The 21,035-nt window shown below is 46.5% G+C and overlaps 1 protein-coding gene across 2 annotated transcripts in view; it reads left to right on the top strand.

Moving 5' to 3' along the window:
• The window catches only part of Tmem273 (transmembrane protein 273), a 32,136-nt gene extending 20,854 nt beyond the window's left edge, over positions 1-11,282 (top strand). Inside the window, exons 3-4 of one of the 2 annotated variants that reach the window (XM_048336046.1) lie at positions 479-619; positions 10,918-11,282. In XM_048336046.1, the coding sequence (XP_048192003.1) occupies positions 479-619; positions 10,918-10,931 (155 nt within the window). In that variant the 3' untranslated portion in view covers positions 10,932-11,282. Of the gene's footprint in view, positions 1-478; positions 679-10,917 lie in introns of both variants that reach the window. The other variant, XM_048336037.1, reaches the window with a different exon arrangement.
• Positions 11,283-21,035: the final 9,753 nt, after the last annotated feature.

The raw sequence follows: 21,035 nt of genomic DNA, 5'->3' as shown, positions 1-21,035 counted from the left end.
TGTCTCAATGCTGGCACAGTGCCTCCCTTTCCCCTCGGGCAGGCCTCACTGGCAAGTTGTGATCTGCGACTCTCTTTCTCTGAGAAGCCTCTTGGACTCCCCAAACCCCAACTGTCATGTGACTCTCATGACTTCTTTGTTAGTCTCCCCCTGCTGATTCCAGGCCTCCCAAACTTGGACCTTTCTATAGTGTGCTTGCAGTAAACCAGGCAGTAAACACATAGTCCATATGTGAATCAATGAATTAATGAAGAGATAATGAAGGCAGAGCTACAAGAGGCCAGTTAGTAAGCTACCCATCACCAGGGCTTGAAGCACTGGGAACACATTCCCAGATAGAAGCCAGGGGAAGCATGGAGAACTTGGCTGGCCACGGTGGGGTGGAGTGTGGTGGGCAGGGACCAGCACAGGACGCTAGATGCCATCCAGAGCCATTGGCAGAGTGGTGAGATGTGAGTATCTCCATTCTGGGCTGCAGATGTCAGATACGCTGTCATCGGAACTGCCTTGGGCGTTGCCATATTGGCTGGCTTCCTGGTCCTGAAGATCTGCATGATCAGGAAGCACCTGTGTGATAATGACTCTACAGACCTCAAGAGTACCCTGCTGTGCACCAGTGGTAAGGGCCCCAAGACACCCAACACCACAGACCCCATGCTGCCTGGCCCACGGAGGAAAGTGTATTAGTCTGCATGGGTCAGCTATGACGAAAGACCTGAGGTAGTCAGCTTATAAAAGATGAAATGTTTATACTGGCTCACAGTTTTTTGTTGTGCATGTTTGTACCCCCTGTAGGGCTTGAACTCAAGGTCTCATGATCTAACTTGGCTTTTTTTCTTTCTCAAGGCTGGTGTTCTACCACATGAGCCATACCTCCACTACCTCCACTTCTGGTTTTGTTTTTTTTTTGTTTTTTTTGTTTTTTTTTTGCTGGTTCATTGGAACTAAGACTTTTGTGTACTTTTCTGCTCTGGCTGACCTTGAACTGTGACCCTCAGATCTCAGTGCCCAGCTTGGTTCACAGTCTCAAAGTTTCAATCCAGGAATGATCAACCCTGTGACCTTGGGACTTCTGGTGGCACAAAATACCATGCAAGGTCTATGTGGTGGAGGAAGCTAAGAGAGAGAACTTTATAATCTCACTTGAAGGCTCATCTCTGAACCCTCAGACTTCCCACTAGGTCCCACCTTCAAATGGCCCCTCATGCCCCACTTAGGGATCATCTTTGACACATAAAACTTTTTTTCCCCAGTACCAGGGCTTTGACTCAGGGCCTGAGCACTGTCCCTGACTTCTTTTTGCTCAAGGCTACCACTTGAGCCACAGCACCACTTCTGGGTTTTTCTGTTTATGTGGTGCTGAGGAATCAAACTCAGGGCTCCATGCATGCTAGGCAAGCACTCTACCACTAAGCCACAGTCCCAGCCCTGACACATAAAACTTTGAATGATGTCCTATTCTGCCTAGCCACCTAGCCTGAGGCATGGAGGACAATGCCATGTCAAAGACCAGAGGAAGAATAAAACCCAGAGCACAGAGCCCAACACACTCCAGGCAGAAGAGATAAGGTATCTCCCCGACATTCCCTGCCCCACTTCTGTGTCTTTTTTTTTTTTTTGCTAGCCCTGGGACTTGAATTCCAGGCCTGTGTACTGTCCCTGAGCTTTTGTGCTCAAGGCTAGTACTTGTTCCACTTCCAGTTTTTTGAATCCCTGTTCCACTTCCAGTTTTTTGTGGTTAATTGGAGATTAGAGTCTCATGGACTTTTCTGCCCAAGCTGGCTCAGAACACTGATCCTCAGATCTTAAGTCTCCTGAGTAGCTAGAATTACAGGTATGATCACCAGTGCTTGGTCTCTATATGTCCTTTGTCTGCATCTTCCCTTCCTCCTCAGTATCTGTCTCTTGTCACTGTGCTCTGTTTCTCTCTTCATGCTGTTCTGTTCCATTGTTCCTGATATTCCTGAGAGCCAGGTCTCCTTGGAGAAAGATGGGAAGAAGACCTGAAGTTGGCTTCAAGCAGGAATTTGTTTCCTTAATTCAAGGAAGCATGGTGGATATTGGTGCTGTGATGTCTGCCAAATCGTGCAAGTCCTGCTCAGAGCCGTGCTGGGTGGCCCCTCATGATCCAAACACTGCTGCACGTGGGAGAGCCACAGAGCAGACCACATCCTGAGGATCTGCAGGAAACCAGCCTCCTTAAGCAGAACCTAAGCAGGAGCACGGCGGTGGACTAGCAGAATGCAGCACTGATTTGTGTTCTTTTGTTCCAAAATATCACCCACAATGCATCTGCTGTTGTGTTAGACTCTAATCTTTCTTTTGCTGTTCTGAGGGCGGATGCCAGGACCTGAGCACACCAGCCAAGCACTCTGCCCCTGAAATGTGTTTCCAGCTTCCTAAAGTAGATTCAATGCAATGACTATGAATGTTCTGGGAGGTGTTTGGTACCCTTAGAGAATTTTGACTGGAAAAATCTGACCATAAAGGTATATAGAACCAGGTGTTGTTGGCTCACGCCTGTAGTCCTGGCTGCTTAGGAGGCTGAGATCTAAGGATCATAGGTTTGAAGCCAACCTGGGCAGAAGAGTCCATGAGTCTCTTATCTCCAATTAGCCAGAAAAAAAGCCAGAAGAGGAGGTGTGGCACAAGTGGTAGAATGTTAACCTTGAGTGGAAAAAGCCAAGCAAGAGTGTAAGGCCCTGAGTTACTGGTGTGTGTGCATGTGAGTGTGTGTGTGTGCATGTGCTCTCTCTCTATATATATGTATGTAGTATGTATGTATGTATGTATGTATGTATGTATGTATAGATAGATAGATAGATAGATAGATAGATAGATAGATAGATAGATATAGAGGGGTCTGGGCCAGAGGCTGGGTGCAGCACGGGGGGATACCCAAGATATTGATTTCTTGCTACTTGTCCCGGACATGAGGGACTCGATTCATCTCAGGCACGGAGATTTTGTACCCCTACAAGGGGAAGGAAACAGTCCTATGTCACCCCACAGGCTTCTTCAGGAAGTGAGAAAGGAAGGGAACCCCAGGCTAAAAGTAGAAGGAAGATTTGGGGAGATAAAGAAGCTTTAGGGATTGTTTGGTCCCACCTCTGTGCCACCTCTTAGTGCCACCTCTGGGGGGGGGCAGTGATGAGACCTGAACAGAGATGCATTAACTGTACCAAAGGCCAGCTGCAGCCCACCTTCTGGCAAGTGGCGGCTGGGAGCCTCTCAGCACTGCCCCCATGACCCTGGCTTGCAGTGGCCCTGAGGGATTGAGCGGTGTCACAGGACCCTCTCTCATGCCCTGTTTCCTCTGTCTAGACACCAGCGTGCGCAAGAAAAGAAGCTCCAGGTGAGACCGACTGCAATGATGTCAGCGGGGGCTCGTTGCTCTCCTGTCTTGCTGAGCCCTGGCTTTCTCTCAGGGCAGTGTGACCTGCTCCCTTTTCTCCCTCTCCCCTTCTTTGTACCAGTGGGCAAGTGTCATGAGAGTGAGACCACAAAGTGTGATAGCCAAAGCTGGGCACTGGTGGTCCATGCCTGTCATCCTAGCTACTCAGGAGGCTGAGATGTGAGGATGGCAATTCAGTCAGCCCAGGCAGGAAAGTCTGTGAGCCTCTTATCTCCAGGTAACCGCCCCCCTAAAAAAGTCAGAAGTGGAGCTGTGGCTCAAGTGGAAATGTCCTAGCCTTGAGCAAAAGGTGCTTAGGTGCCCAGGAGCTGAGTTCAAACAACAGGACAGTACACACACACACACACACACACACACACACACACACACACACACCCTAGCCAAAGGCTTGGGCTTTCCAGCACATATCCTGGGTTAGATTTTTTTTTAAAGCTCTTTCTGCTCGTTGACATTAGATGACATTCACATATCTTCATTTTTATAGTGTGCTCCCTAAAATGTCAGCTCCATGGGGGGAGGTCTTCCTTTTCATCTCTATAGCCCCAGAACTTGGCACAAGTACCTAGATCCCAGTACCCACATATGTGTTGATTGAATGAATAGGCATAGCTCTAGGCCAGGTACTGGGCTAAGAAAAGAGGCGGCTACAGGGGACTCTAGGATGCCCAGTGGAAAGCCACAGAGTGCCAGGGCAGGACCAATCATGTGTGCCTTGGGTCTTGGGAGCACTGGGGATGCATAGCCCATTGGGAAGCAGTGTGTATAGTAGGGTGGGTAGAGCTTGGGCTGATGCAGAAGGAGGAGGAACAGCTCATATGGGCAGAGGGACCCTAGCACACCTAGGCATGTTTGGCTTATTGTGGAAAACACATCATGGCAAGTGAAGAGCAATTTCCAGAAAGAAAAGTTTGCAAGGATGTGTAGCTCCTCCTCAGAGATGACTGAAAGTGAAGTGGCTATTTGAAGGAGTCTGAAGCTTCTCCTGCTGTATCATCGACCACAGGTGATGCTAGACAGGGAATGGATGGAATACTGGTTCTCCTGGGTGCCCGAGAAGGGGCCTGGGCCCCAGATTGTGCTCCTGTGGCAGATGCAGACTGGCTGCAGCGCCCAGAAGAAAATGGACCTATAGGATTCTTTCTTTTGCCTAGGCTAAAGGAAGATATTTTTCATAGTCCAGGAAGACTGGGTAGATTGGGGTGGCTGCAATAGTTACTCAAAACAAATATTTGAAGTTGGGTGTTGGTGGCTCATGCCTGTATTCCTAGCTACTCAGGAGCCTGAGATCTGAGGGTTGAGGTTGAAAGCCAGCCCCGGCAGGAAAGTTCATGAAACTCTTATCTCAAATAAACTACCAAAGAAGCCAGAAGTAGAGCTTTAGCTCAATTGGGAGTGCTAGTCTTGAGCAAAAAAAAAAAAAAAATACTCAGAGACAGTGCCCAGGCCCTAAGTCAAGCCTTAGGACCAGAATTTTTTAAAATGAAAGGCAAATGCTGGAGAAGGAAGAAGAGTCCGGACTTGAGGAAGGCAGGCAGGAAGGGAAGAAACAGAGGCTTTGGGGAGGAAGTAGGCACACTTTCCAAAACCAACACTAGAGGGAGTCAGTGAGCGTCGAGGAGAGGTTAGACCCAGAAGAGGCAGTAAGAACAAGCTAGAATCCTCCCTTGGCTGGGCTTTTCATGCGCTTTCTACCACCTAGGACTTAGTTCACAAAGGGCCTAATTAATGTCTTGTTTTATTAGAACCTAACACTTGGTTCCTCCAAATGGGTGGCTGGCCAGGCATAGTGGTGCACATATTAATAACAGCTAATCAGGAGGATCCTGGTTCAAAGTCAGACAGGGGAAATGCTTGGAACATGGCTCAGATGGTAAAGTGTTCAAGCTTAGAGGACTTGAGTGCAAGCCCTAATCATGAATGAATGATACATTTTTGTGCTAAACACAAGGAAGTACTGTCCCCAGTGGTTTGTGGTTCTGCACGCATATGCAGGCAAAGATGAAAAGAAAATCCAAAATACCCGTTGGCTGCTCAGCACTGCTTTGGAGACTGATGGATGAAGCCTCTGTGTATGGGTGTAGCTATGGGCTGGAGCCACAGGGTAGTGCCAAAGGGCAGGTCTGCCGGGAAGAGCCACAGTGCCAGGTAACAGGGCAGAGCTGCAGAGCTGGACAACAGGGCAGAGCCACAGGGCAGGGCCAAAGGACATTGCAAGGTTTGTTGCTTTTTTCCCGTAGTTTTAACTTGAACCCGGAAACTTATGCTTGCTAAGCTGGTGCTCTACCACTTAAGCCAAGACTTCATGCCAGAGGATTTTTGCTGGTTGCTTTTGAGATAGGGTCTCACATTTTCCTCGAGCATGTTTGAGCTGTGATCTGCCAACAGGAAGCTTCCCATCATTTCTGGGATCATAGCTGTGTGCCTGTGACCTCTGGCTTCTGCCATGGAGCCTTTCGGACTTTTCTGCCTGGCAGAAAGGTTCTGCCTGGAACCTTGATCCTCCTGTTCTCAACCTCTCACATAGCCTGGGATGACAGGCTATGCATCCAGCTATGGGTTGAGAAGGATTCTGAAGAAAGTTTCTGCCTGATCCTCCCTTTTCCAGGCTTCCAAGTACATTTTGCTTCTTTTGCTTTTTTTTCCCTATATTCTTAGCTTTTTTTCCCCTCTTGATTGGCCCACATGAAAATCAGTGCAGACATCATGGTATTTCAGCCCTAAATCCATCACTTATTGTGTCTCCTACAGTCACAGTCCTGGGCCATTCCTGAGATGAATGCTCATTCTGTAACATCACCAATTTCCCCATCCATAGTCACATTTCCCCAATTGTTTTTAGCATAAACTTTTATTGCTCTACTTAGTCAGTGAAGAAAATATCATTGGATTTGGTTTTATCTCTCTTTAGTCAGTACAACAATTTCTGCCTTTTTCTTACCATTTCATTATCAATTTGGAAGGAACTAAGCCTTATTTAATTTGTCTCCTATAATTTCCCATTTTGTAGATTTGTTTGTTTCTTGTTTCCACATAAGGAGGTCCAGACTGAATTTGTTGTTGTGCTGTGTTGGTTTTGGTCAAAAATACCACATAGGGAAGGAAAGGGGAATAGAGGGAAGAGGAGAGGAGGGATGGGAAGGGAAGGGAAGGGAAGAGAGGGGAAAGGAGGGGAAGGAAGTGGGAGGGAGGAGAAAAGAGAAGAAAGGAGAGGTAGGGAGGTGAAAGGAAAGGAGGGGAAGGGAACTTGGAGCTGATTTTGTGCATCTTTTGTGGCACTAAGTCAGCAAACACAAGGCCACAGCCAGCCAACTGACTGGCTTCTGCACTGTAGAGATTACAACACTTCCCTTTGTAGGTAGCAAGTAATCAAAGGGCTGGTGCTTTGAGATTCATGTGAATATCTGACCACCAATTCTTCAGGACTGACTTTATGTCTGTTCATGATCTGTGCCTGAATGAGTTTTGGCTCCTTGTGGTTATAAAATTACTGAGTTCTCTATTATAGCACTTCTTCTACATTTAATAGATAACATTCTTCTTTTAGGGCTTTAAAAATATATCATATATAGTCTCCCAAGGTGTTTCAGCTGGGTACTGGTGGCTGAGATCTGAGGATTGTGGTTCAAAGTAGCCTGGGCAGGAGAGTCCAAAACACTTTTAACTCCAATTGACTCTAAGTTTCTTTTTGGTGAAAAAGAAAAAAAAAGTCAGAAATAGAGGAGTGCTCAAGTGTAGAGTGCAAGCCTTGAGTGAAAAAGCTAAGAGACAGCACTGGGCCCCACTACCAACACACATGCATGAATACAAACACATACGTACACACACACACACACACACACACACACACACACACACACGAAACCCAGACCTGATCACCTTGTGTGCCCAGGGTCACTGAGGGCCATTGCTTCCAGACTCCTGCAATGTGCATCAAGAAGAATGTTTAATCACAGAGTCAATTCCTCCAAATTCTTCTTGAGCTTCCCCTATTTGTATTTCAGTCTCCTCCTTCCACATAAAAACTTTGGTTCTCCACCATACAAATATGTTCACTAATTTGCTCTATCCTAATCATATACACAAAATACTTCCAGAATTAGACTGGACAGCTGTCACTGATCAGTAGAGCTGAAGATTCCCCTGGGAATGTTGTGTGTTCTCAGTCTCGAGAAACAGAGAAGCCACATTTTGAGAGGTTGAATTGGGGGTCTTTATTGGAAAGCCAGTGCCTGCAGGTGGACTCTTATCTCAAAGACCTGTAGCCCCTCAAATACACTCAATACTGCCAGAAAACTGAGCCATGAGAGCAGGAGAGGACAGAAAGAGCAGAAAAACAATACCAACAACCCAGATCAACCCAATGGAGAGCTAAAGTGGGATCATATTGTAATTGGAAGAGAGCCAGCAGGCAGGAGACACAGGAGACAAGGAATGGTGTCATAATGCCTGAGCTGGTCAGGGCCTAAATAGTGTCAGGGGCAGGGGCCAGGGTCACAGGAACTGGAAAGTCTCCCAAGTTCAAGGCATAGGACTGACAGGTGCAGTATCCTATTGTCCAGGTCCCTGCCCTTGCCTCTAGGAATTCAGGTATGCCCATCACCTGGGATGTGGGACTTCCCCTTCCTCCACCTTGAAGACAAGATGGGGCCAGTTAACCCAATTCCCTATCTACCACGTGGCAAAGATGGCAGCTGCTAGACCCAGCCTCCCCATTTCAGTAATAGTGTTATTGTTTTCTTTTGGCTAATTGGAGATAAGGGTTTCACCATTTTGTCTGCCTATGCTGATATTGAACCTTGATTCTCAGATCTCGGCACTTGGGTAGCTAGGATTCCAGAGCCACAGATCTTTTATTCTTTCTCTCCTTTTTTTGTCAGTTATGGGGCTTGAACTCAGGTCCTGGGTGCTGCCCCTGAGTTCTTTTGCTCAGCACTCTAGCACTCTTAGCTAGCACTCTACCACTTTGAGCCATTCCTGGTTTTCTGGTAGTTCGTTGGATATGAGTCTCATGGACTTTCCTGCCCTGTTTGGCTTTGAACCGTGATCCTAGATCTCTGCCTCCTGAGTAGCTATGATTATAGGTGTGAGCCACCTGTGTCTGCCTCACTCTTTCTCTCGATGCCACCCCAGGATGTCCTGCAGTCAGAACTTGTCTCTTTGTCCAGTCATTAGATGTTTCCCCAGTCTCTGCCTAGCTAGCCTTTTTACTGCAAATTGTGCCTGTCTTCCTGGTGACTGGCAGACACACTGTGTGTCAGGAACAGCCTCACCCACCTAGCCATTCTGCCTCAGGTGTTTCTGGGCTGAAAGCTGTGCCAGCCACATGAGGAGGTTGCTTCCTGGCTGCCCATCTCCCAGGGCATCAGCATCTCGAGTGCAGATGCTGACAAAGGTGCACCCACTTAAGAGTCCCTCCTGAATAGTAATGGAAACAGTCAGTTGAAAAACAGATGAAAACAGTCAGTGGGATCGACTCTCTGCTCAGCCCCAGTGTCTACACTGGGCAATCTGTCACTTGGGTGCTTATGAGCCCATTAGCCTTTCAGGGAGAGGTACAAACTCTTGACAGCTCTGGTAATTCTCACTTACGATTCCTCCACTTCTTTCCACTTCTCTCATCATACCTTTGTCTTTAGAAAAAAATTTAGCATATATTTATTTTAAAATACTAGTTTCTAGTACTTGCACAAATAATGGGTTTCATAGCTGGCATAGTTCACGTCTGTAATCCCAGCTACTCAGGAGGCTGAGATCTGAGGATCATGGCTCAGAACCACTCAGGTCTATGAAACCACTCAGGAAAGTCTGTGAAACTTTTCTCACCATTTAATTACCAAAGATCCAGAAGTGGATCTGTTCAAGTGGTAGAGTTCCTTCCTTGAGAGAAAAAAACCAAGTGAGAGTGCAAGGCCCTGAATACAAGCACAAGTTCCCTGATTTCAAGCCCTAGTCCTGGCGCACGCATGCATGTGCACACACACACACACACACACACACACACACACGGAAGGAGAAGACATCATTTTCCAGGTGCTTTTCTATAGTGCGTGTTGGACTCAAAGAGGCAACGAAGAGATAGACAGGAGTGGGTGGCTTCAGCATAGGTTTTTGACATATCCCTGATTCTTGTTTGTTTGTTTCTGAGCACTGTCCCTGGCTTCTTTTTGCACAAGGCTAGCACTCTGCCACTTGAGCCACAGTGCCACTTCCGGCTTTTTCTATATATATGTGGTGCTAAGGAATCGAACCCAGGGCTTCATCTATACGAGGCAAGCATTTTACCACTAGGCCATATTCCCAGCCCTGTATCTCCGATTCTTGTAAACATGACCACAAACTCAGATAAGCAGGGCAAGGAGTCTTTATTATCACTCCGGACCTCACTCTGCTAGTCGGATAGCAGAGTGCCATGGTGAGCTTTCCTACAGCAGGGCTTTTAAAGGGAAAAAACCACACACAGGTGGTGTGCGTGACCACACGTGAAAGCAGGCAGATTTATAGAAGCAGAGCTGGCAGTTAGTCATTACAGAAAGCAATTACAATTTCTGTGGAAGCAAAGCTTACATTCCAAGCTCTCCTTTTGTTTGATTTCAGAAACTGACCAGAACACATTTCCAGCCTTTTCCCCACATCCCAGGTTTCTGGGCCTGTGGGACCTACTGGTCCACATTTCTGGTTTCCAGGCTCTTCCTGAGTGTCACTGCTATTTACCGACTTCCAATAACCTGGTGTTTAGCTCCTAATTTACTCTTCCTCAGAAATATCACTTAATGACTGGCCTGGAATTTCTCCCTTCAATACTTGTCCATATTCCTAATATTCAAGACTTCTGTCTTTTCTCTGATTTTACACTTTTGTTTGGGAGAGGAAGCCTGTTGAGGGTCTTGAGCAGAATATTGAATCCAGTGCTTCTTAGAGACTAGGGGGCTTTTATGAGTGATCTGTAGAAAAGTAGTGAGAGGCCCATTCAGGTTAGGTTTTGGTGTGTGGTTCTGGTACATGATGGGTTGCCAAGGTAGGTGGCCTGGGCTGGTGGGGGCTGTGCAGATAAACAGGAAGAGGTGGGGTGGTGGGGTTTCTATCAGATGGCTAGAATGGGGGACCAGGCAACTCTAACAGATCTCTCCACCTGTCTCTCTAGCACCAACTCAGATCTGTATAGACTCTTCCATTACAGATACCAACCACACTTCCCCTGAATGTGCCCTATGTACCCGGGGAAGCACTGCTTCCCTCTCAATGCTGAGAGAGAAGGGGATTTTGTCATGTTATGACTGGCTGGGAAGAAAGCAGTCACAGAGTTCCAACTGATCTAAGAAAGTGACTTCCTTTCCCTGGAAGCCCTGGCCTGTTTCTATGTGACTCAAGGAGACACCCCATCTTGCTACCCCCTGTCCACAATCCCTTTACCCCTGCCTGGTCCATTGCACAGGAGCACAGACAGCATTTAGAGCCTAGTCACTTGATGAGTAAGTCCTTCAGATGTTTGTCTTCCTTTCCAGAGACGCCCAGGTGATTGAGCTGTGAGCGGAGCATTGGCTATCAGGATGATTGCACACAGCTACAACCTTAGCAATGTCTGGAATGGGAAAGCCCAAGGCGGCCAATGGACCTCAGCATGCAAAGCAAATCCTGAAAGGATTGGAATCGACAGTACCTTTTATTCTTCAGCAAGAAGCTAACTGACCAGAGCTGACAGGCAAAGATGAAAACCAAAAACTTCCTATCTTCCCACATGGGTACCCCCCATGAGGGAGCCCTTCATGATTCTAACTGTGGTGTTGTGTCCAGGCCTGGGAGAAAGAGCCTTGGTCCAGGGCCCAGTTTCCTCAGCCCCACCATCTCACCACAGTTAAGATGAATTTTCCAAAACTCTTGGCCTCATCATTTTAGCTGCCACAATAAAGCCATCCCCTGTGAACATCTAGAAAACTTTCGAGATGATGGTAAATCAGTGTCAAGGGGCATCAATGTAAGACTGGCTTTCTAGAAAGAGGAAAAGTCCCAGGCAGCTGGGGCTGAGACTGGCAGCTATGTGGAGCTTCAAATAAAAGCAGCAGCAAAGAGTTAAGGGGAAAACATGCATGTCTCATAGAGAGCTACACCAATGTAAGCAATTATTGTTCCCATGTCATTATTTCATGGCGATTATTGCAGTCTGCATGGCATATACAAGGAAGACAGGACTGGCGGAGAAACTCACATCATTCTATTATTCACAGTGAAAGGTTCTGGGGCACAAATATTCCCCTCATTTCAGTGTGTGTGTGTGTGTGTGTGTGTGTGTGTGTGTGTGTGTGTGTGTGTGTCCGTGCATGCCAGTAGTTGGGCTTGAACTCAGGGCCCTGCTCTATCACTTAGCTTGTTTTTCTCAAGTGCTCTACCACATGAGACTTTTTGCTGATTAATTAGAGATAAGTGTTTCTTGGATTTGTCTGCCTGGGCTGGCCTCTAACCTTGATCCTCACATCTCAGCCTCCTGAATAGCTAGGATAAGAGGAATGAATCACCAGCACTTGGCCCTCCCCTTGACTTCTAAGCTCTTTCTAGAAGGAAGTCTGCAAAATTCTGCATGCCTCACGTGTGATGGCAGCTAAGCTCTATTTCAAAACAAAGTTCTGAGTTATGATAATTTGCCTCGATTCCCAGGGTGTCTTTTGTCTGACTTGATAACAATGTTTTTCATTAACAGCCTTTGTTAACTGATCATCTAAAGCAGCAATGTGCTACTCATAAGCAATTTTCTGTGTGTAAGGTAGAATGAACCATCTTGGAAGAGATCTGTTAATTGATTTGTTTTTGTTTTTTTTTTTAGCAGAATTTTAATTAAGACATCTGGTTGTTGAATGGCAGAATCACTAGTGAGTTAAAAGTGAAGGGCTCTGGGTCCCTGTCCTTTGTTTTATGACCCCTACACATCATTCACTGTAGATGGCTGGTTTTATTTTAGCCCCAAGTGCAGAACAGAACATTGTGTGTGTCCTTTCATGATGGAGTTACATCCTGAGAAATTTAATGTCCAGTGAGTGCTTTCATGGTGGCGGAAACACCATAGTGTTTTTAAGACAAACTCAGATAACTTGAACATTAGTCACCCAGCAATGGAATCTCATAGGACTGTTGTTATTTATGCAGCCCATGATTGGCTGAAATGTCATTTGTGCTGTGTGCTGAAGGCCAGCACCCCTTCATCAGGCAGGAAAGGTGGCATCAGGAAGCCACATGGGCTGGGGTCCTTGGCAACTGGCTCCCTAGCTTAACTCTCCAAGCCCAAGCTTCCTTCTGGAAGTCCTCCCAGTCCTACTGGAAATCCCAACCCCTCCTAACAGTTCCTGTGGATGGGGGTTCAGTGGCCAGTAGCTCGTAAAAGTATTTGGAGTTTCTTGGTGGACTTGATCTTGAGTCAGGGCTGTTACAACATTGTTATGTCATTCTGTGGTTAGGAAATACGCACTAGACACCAGGAATGACCTTGCTTTCCTGTCCAGTGTGCCTCCCAGCCCCAAAGCACACTCCACTCCCCTGCTATCCCTCTGTGGTTTGGGGAACACCATACTCCAAGGGAAGGGATGGGGATTCACCTCTCCAGGAGGGAAGAGAATAGCTAGCCATTAGGTTAGGGTGCAGTAGACCTCTGTGACAGCAGTGGCCAAGACCCACATCTGGGGATGGGACTTCGCGGGACTCAGTACCTGGAAGAGGGGTGATTTGGGAGAGTTACTGCACAAGGTCAAGAAATGAAGAATCAGACCAGGTGCTAGCGTTTCACATCTAATCCTAGTACTCAGGAGGCTGAGATGTGAGGATCATGGTTTGAAGCCAGGTCAGACAGGAAAGGCTATGAGAATCTTACCTCCAAATTAGCCACCAAAAAGCCAGAAGTGGAGCTTAAGTAGTAGAGCACTAGGTTTGAACAACAACAACAAATCTAGGCAATAGAGACAGCACCCAGGCCCTGAGTTCAAGTCCCAGAACTGGCCTAAGTGGACAATCAGAAAATTCTTGGAGACCCATAAGATGAGAAGGCTCTGTCTTCCACAAGCAAAGTCTGCAGAAGAGCCAGTGGCTCACATCTGTTATCCTAGCTACTCAAGAGGCTGAGATCTGAGGATTGATGTTCAAAGCCAGCCTGGGCAGGAAAGTCTGTGATTCTCTTATCTCCAATTAACCACCAGAAAACCAGAAGTAGAGCTGTGGTTCAAAGTGGTAGAGCACTAGCCTTGTACACAAAAGCTTAGGGACAGCACCCAGGCACTGAGTTTAACACCCCGCCCCCCATGACTAACAAGTCATGCAGGAAGGGCTGCTTAGATGAAAGGCTGAGCCTAGAAGAGCCCAAGATCATGTGGAGAGACAGCCTGGGACAGATGACCTGCATGAGGTGGATTTGGGCTATGCTCAGGTATACCCACTGACCCATGCTTTCCCTTCTGTGTCATCTGTCATTATCTCAGACACGTCGGATTCATAATCATCTTTCAAAGGCGCAATTTCCCCCACAAGCATGTCACCATCAGATGATAGACAAGCGGCTTACCTGCCAGGATGGGGATGTAGAATGTGAGACTGTCACTCAAACCTCACCTCCTGGCCTCTTTACAGTCTAACTATCCATGACCCTGAAATACAGCAGACCAATGTTTTGCTCATTTGTGTCTCTGCAGGACAGAGCAGAATTTTTTTTTTTTTTTTTTTAAGGGAGAGGGGCTCTGAGACTAAGTTCTGTAGGGTCATTCAATTAACCCAGCAATATCAAGACTGGTGGTGTGGCTAAAGTGATGGAACATAAACTATAATCAAGAAAGCTGAGCAAGCGCATGGGGCCCTGAGTGCAAGATTCAGAATTCACACACACACACATACACACACACACACACACACACAGAGCTAAGCACTAGTGTTTCATGCATATAATCCTATTTATTCAGGGAGATCGGAGGGCTGTGGTTCAAAGTCAGGCTAAGCAGAAAAATCTGAGACTTTTATATCTAATTAAGCAACAAAAAAGCAAGAATTGGAGTTGTGATTCCAATGGTAGAGTGTCAGCCTTCAGTGAAAAACTAAGCAAGAGTGTGAAGCCCTGAGTTCAAGCCCCAGTAAAGGAAGGGGGAAAGAAGAATGAGAAGGTGAAGAAGAAGAGGAGGAAGAAGAGGAGGGAGAAGATGAATACAAAAATAAGAATAAGAGGAAGAGGAGGAGGAAGAAGGAGGGGGGAGGAAGAAGAAAGAAGAAAGAGAAAGAAGAAAAGAAGGAGGAGGAAGAGGAAGAAGAAGAAAAAGAGGAGGAAGAGGGGGAGGAGGAGATAGGGTTAGGGCTGAAGGTGTAGCTTAGTGGTAGAGGACTTCTAGCATGCATAATTATGGCCCTGAGTTCAAAATCCATCACTCTAAACAAAACCAAGCAAAATCAAACAACATATGAAAATAAGGAGATAAAAATGTTAACAAGTAAATGGTAATAAAGAAAAGCAAAGCAGCAGGCTGTGGTGTACATGCCTATCATACCCGCCCCTCACCCGAGGTGCCCATGCCTACAATCTCTACCCCACCCATGGTGCCCACGCTTGCCATACCCGCACTCCACCCATGGAGGGGCATTGCTGATCAGTCTGCATTACATGGTGAGACCTTGTGTTATCTGTGTTCCCTTGAAACAGAAAAGGAAAAACTGTGGAAAAGGCCTATTGAATGACACTGGGCTCAAAGATAGGTGTGGACAGACATGTGCCCCATCACAGATCTGCACTGGACCGAGAGGCCATGAGAAAAAAGGCCTGGACAGACAGGTGCCCCCTCACAGGTACACAGTAGACTGAGAAAGAAAGGCGTGAACAGACACGTACCCCATCACAGACCCACAGTGGACGGAGAGGCCTCAAGGCTCCTGCCTGGCCCTGTGGCTGTGAACCACGTGGGCTGGGAGACTCCCAGGAGAACACACTCCGGGCTGGACACCATGTGGAACAACTTCGAGGTGTGGAATTTGTATTAAGCCACAAGCAGCCCACACACACAAAAGTCATGTCAAAAAAAATAAAAAGACAAAGAATTGAAAGTATGAACTCTACACCGACCAATTTTAAAATGTGAGCAGGGGCTCAGTGGTAGGGCCTGTGTGTGGTACATGCATCCTGGGTTCAATCCCCAGTGACACATACACTTCCAGAGAAGGGTGGGGTGGGGAGGAGAGGGGCAGAGAGGAAGGAAGAGGGGAGAGGAGAGGAGAGAGGAGAGGGGAGAGGAGAGGAGAAAGGAAAGGAGATGAGAGGGGAGAGGAGAGGAGAGGAGAGAAGGAGAAGGAGAAGGAGAAGGAGAGAGGAAAGGAGAGGGGAGAAGAGAGGAGAAAGGAGGGGAGGAGAGGGAAGGGAAGGAGAGGAGAGGGAATGGGAAGGGAGGAGAGGAGGGGAGAGAAGAGACACAGACAAAAAGGAGGTTGGGATGGGATAGAGAAGAAGATTTTTGGATACTAGTAAAAAAAACAACCCTGGGGCTGGGAATATGGCCTAGTGGCAAGAGTGGCATGAGGCCCTGGGTTCGATTCCTCAGCACCACATATACAGAAAATGGCCAGAAGTGGCGCTGTGGCTCAAGTGGCAAAATGCTAGCCTTGAGCAAAAAAGAAGCCAGGGACAGTGCTCAGGCCCTGAGTTCACGGCCTAGGATTGGCCAAAAAACAAACAAAAAAAAACCCTATGCTTGGAAATCTATAAAAAGTGAAGTGTGTGTGTGTGTGTGTGTGTGTGTGTGTGTGTGTGTTACTACACTTGAACTCACAGCCTTAGCTTTCTTCTTCATGGCTAGCTATCTACCACATGAGCTAGGCCTTCAGTCTGGCATGTTTCTGGTTAATTGAGAGTGTCTTGAGGACTTTTCTTCCCAGGCTGGCTTTGAACCCTGATCCTCTGGATCTCAGCCTTATTAGTAGCTAGGGTTATAGGCATAACCCATCAGAACTCAGGAATTCTAAAGCTCAAAATGACCAAATAGTGTCAACATTTGAGCCTTGCTTCCAATAACAATGATCAAGTTGGTACAGAATGCAGTAAAACAATAGCTTAGAGGCATCCAAGAGTCAACAAAGGCAGGCAGGAGCAAGAGAGGGGAAGTGATCCTTGTCAGAAGAGAACTAGGGCCATTCTATATGTGTCCACTCTGCTACTAAGGACATGTTTCTGTTTACACTGCACTTGGGGAAAGAAAGCTGAAGCAAAGGACTGAGGTATGGCTCAAGTGGTAGAGCACCCTGAGTTCAGTGCCACCCAAGGAAAAGGAGAGATCTGGGCCCTGTGGCTTATACCTGTAATTCTAACTACTCCAGAGGATGAGATCTGGGATCATACTTCAAAGCTAACCCTGAGCCTCTTATCTCCAATAATCAGCAAAAAACTCAAAGTGGAGATATGGCTCAAGTGGTAGAGTGCCAGTCTTGAGCCAAAAGCCAAGCAAGAGTGCAAGGCCCTGAGTTCAAGTCCCAGTAACCAGCATACACACACACACCACCACCACCACCACCATCACCACTACCACCACCACACACACGCCGCACTGGGAAAAAAGTGAGACCCTATTTGAAAATTAGCCAGAGCAGTAAGGGTTGAGAGGGTAGCTCAAGCGGTAGATGACTTGTCTAGCAGAGCTTAAGACTTTGAGTTCAAATTCCAGCACTGCCAATAATAAAAATAATCCATATAGCTAACCATGGATGGGCTTATGCCTATAATCCAAGCTACTCAGGAGACTGAGATCTGAAGGTCAAAGTTCAAAGCCAGCTCAGGCATGAGTCTTTTGCCTCCAATGAATCACCAGAATGCCAGAAGTGGAGCTGTGGCTCAAGTGGCAGAGTGCTAACCTTGAGCAAAAGGAGCTCAGGGACAATGCTCAGACCCCAGCCTCAGAACTGGCAACAACAACAGAAAAATGTCACATGCAATTTCTAGAATTAACCAATGTCCTATGTATCTTGATCTTTGTATCTGCTCTTTCCACTTCCTGGAAATTTCTTTCCCCAGATACTCAAATGGCCAATTGCTCCATTTCTCTACTGGGCAGCCTTCCCATGTCACCTGACAGGAAGGTCCGCCCACCCCTGACTAATTCCAGTAGACCTCTACTTGTCATACACTCTCTTCCACCCCAGGAATTTTCATGAGCTTATGATCCATGCATCTGCTGTGACATGAAGCCCAGCTTGTTGAGGACAAAAGTTTTTTTTTTTTTTTTTTGGCCAGTCCTGGGCCTTGGACTCAGGGCCTGAGCACTGTCCCTGGCTTCTTCTTGCTCAAGGCTAGCACTCTGCCACTTGAGCCACAGCGCCACTTCTGGCCATTTTCTGTATATGTGGTGCTGGGGAATCAAACCCAGGGCCTCATGTATACGAGGCAAGCTCTCTTGCCACTAGGCCATATCCCCAGCCCTGAGGACAAAAGTTTTGTCTGTCTTATTCATTGCTGTAGCCCCAGAGCCTAGGAAATGTACTTAGTAAAAATAAGTGCTTAATAAAGCTTATTTCTGTATACCATAAACTAAATTCAAATAGAACAAGGAAGTGTTGTTGTTGTTTTTAAAAAAAGTTTGTTTGGAAATACATTTGAAATTCTAAGCCTAATTGAATAAATGCTTTTCCTAGAAAATTTAAGTGATTATACTTAGCTTAAAAAGAAGTTGGAAAACGTTTTTTTTTTTTTTTGCTAGTCCTAGGGCTTGGACTCAGGACCTGAGCACTGTCCCTGGATTCTTCTTGCTCAAAGCTAGCACTCTACTTCTTGAGCCACAGATCCCCTTCTGGCTTTTTCTGTTTATGTGGTGCTAAGGAATCAAACCCAGGAATCAAACTCCTTCATGCATGCAAGGCAAGCACTCTACCTCTAAGCCATACTCCCAGCCCTTGGAAAACTTTTTGAATTTAATAACCATGGATGGGGTGGAGTTGAAAATAAAAGTGCTGGGCACTGGTGGCTCAGCCCTATACTCCTAACTATTCCAGGGTATATTGACTATCCAAGTGGGACTCGAACCCATAGCAACAAAGTCACCAACACTCAATCAGGCTAGGAATCTTTATTAGCTACGCAGTCTGTCCCCACCATTGGCGAGTGGGACAGCCCTGAGCTTCAGTAGGGTTGGGTTTTTTAAGGCAACTACAGCACACAGGTAGTGATGTAGGTGAAAGCAAGAGGTGTAGAGAAGTGGAGCTGGCAGTTAGTGATTATGAATGATTACAATTTCAGTAAACAGAAAATATTGACCAGAGCACATTCTAGGTTTTCCTTATCAAATCTAAGACCAGACCAGATTCCAGGTTTCTGGGCTCCTCCTGAGCTTTACTGCTATTTCCTGAGTTCCAGTAACCTGGTGTTTAACTCCCTAATTTACTTTAAGTCTCTACTTCTGGAATTACCCATCCTCAATGGGGCTTTCTAGGGAAGAGGGGTCATCATAGTCTGGATGTCACATTCCTAACTCCTCTTTTGAAGGGGAGTGCCCAAATCATTGTCCACCTTCCTCCTGACTTAAGAGTTGGTACAGAGCCTAGGGGTGAAGGGGCATGAGTTTGACTGCCTGTGCTCTTTCTTGAGCATATTCCATGAGACAAGGTGTGGGCCAACAGTCACGGCTAAGAGTAAAAGGGCGAGAGGGCCTGCCAGGGCGGTCATCAGGGTGGTCACCCATGGTGAGCATGAGGACAAGGATGGATACCAGTTTTCTCCTTCTTGCTTTCTGTTATAGTTTTCTTTCAGATTTTTATGTACCAATGCCAGGCTTCCTCTTATAATTCCTGATTGGCATAGAAACAGCATTCTTCCCCTGAAGCCACACATAGCCCACCTTCATTCATGAGGAGCAAATCCTACCCTCGCCTATTTTGCAGGACCCCCCCCCCCCCGCCAAGTGTGGGAATCAAGCTGTTTCTCAAGGCAGGAGATGGAATGTTCTAGCTGGCCCAGATGGAAGGCAACCTGTTCCCTTAGTTCTAATTTATCCTGCAATCCCTCCTCCTCTAACAATGGAACTGAAAGGGGGGACTGCTCTATGTGTCCTTTTCTTTTTCCAGGTTCTGGGTAAAGCAGCCTCTAGGTTGAAGTGGGCTCATTCTTCTTCGCCACCATATATATAGACTTGGGGAACAATGAGGATGCACAAGGCCCTGCCTTTTTGTTTCTTCAGTACATCTGAGGCTGTGAAGGTAGTTAACCTGTTTGTGCAGGCCAGACATGTAGTTTCAGGGACCTGCTAGTAATCCCTATCATTTTTGATATTTGTTGTATGCTGGGCACTGTTGCAGACATTTACATAAGGAGAACTTTCCAGTTTATATTTAGATGATATCACACAAGTCCCTTAACCCTGCAGATACAGATAAACAGAGAATAGTTCCACATCAGTGCACCAATTCCGACCCTGTTTATATTATAGCCAACTTGATGACATATCAACTTTAGTCATAAGCTCCGCTTTTAAGACATACTCATACCATTTCCTACACATGCAAACTTTCTGGGGTTTGTCTTCCTTTTAACACACCAAATCCTTTCCGATCTAAGGAAATAATTTGTTTCTTCAATTCTTTCTAAAGTCTTTCCTTATACTGTTTAACATATCCCCACTTAGCCATTTTCTACTTACTCGCACCATCAGCAACTTACTTGGACATTCTGTGGTAACTGAAGACAACCCTTACTTTTCAAATTTCTTATTCAGAGGAAACCATTTTTTTTTGTTTCCTCAATCCCTTTTCCAATGCTTTCTTTACTAACTTTCCTCTTTCTTTACATTTCCTTGAGTTTCTTTGAGGCTTGAGTTTAAAACTGTCCACATTTTTCCTTTGGCTTGTGGAACCAGGTTTTCTCAGAACTACTGCAGGGAAATTTACTGTGACTCCACCCACCACAGGCTGCTGGGGAAAGCAAGAGGAGACAGGGGCCAGTCTGGTGGGCTGCTGTTTCTAAGCTCACTCCCAGAAGGAAACAGGTTACTACCATACCAGAGCCAGGTTATCATGATGTATGGAGCCTGGGGTCCACTTAACTCAGAGAAGTTGATGTGCTGGAGATGAATCCAGTGGGAGAAGCCTTGATCTTGTACAGATGTGGAAGTGGAGAAGGTTACCACAGAAAGAATGTCCCACAAAAATCTTCAGCAGATCCAAAGCAGCCTTCTGCCTGGAAGCAATTGCAGGTGATGGAGTCCAGCAGGAGTCCTGACCATTTGTAGTCTCCTCCAGAAGACTGTCCTTGTACTTTGAGCCAAATCTCCAGGTTGGAAGAGGTGGGCAGGACGGCAGCATCTCCCAGCATCTGTCTGATGGATTATCATACCTCCTACTGGGTTGCCTGCAAATTTCTACACAAACTCATTCAACAATCTTAACCTACGGCTTGGCATTAGTGAAATCTCCGAATATTCTCCTGGTTGCCTTTTTCTAAATATACTGGCCTTTTCGGCCTGAGATTCAGAGGATCAAAATTCAAAGCCAGACCAGACAGAAAAGTCTGTGGGACTCCATTTGCAATTAGCTAGTGAAAAGCAGGGCTGGAAGTATGATTCAAAAGGTAGAGCAACATCTATGAGCAAGAAAACCAAACAAGAGCCACTGAGTCCAAGTCCCAGAACTTGCACAACAA

Source organism: Perognathus longimembris, chromosome 2 (assembly GCF_023159225.1).
Source record: "Perognathus longimembris pacificus isolate PPM17 chromosome 2, ASM2315922v1, whole genome shotgun sequence".
NCBI lineage: Eukaryota > Metazoa > Chordata > Mammalia > Rodentia > Heteromyidae > Perognathus > Perognathus longimembris.
Note: the sequence above shows the minus strand (reverse complement) of the source record. Positions and strands in the feature narration are given on the sequence as shown.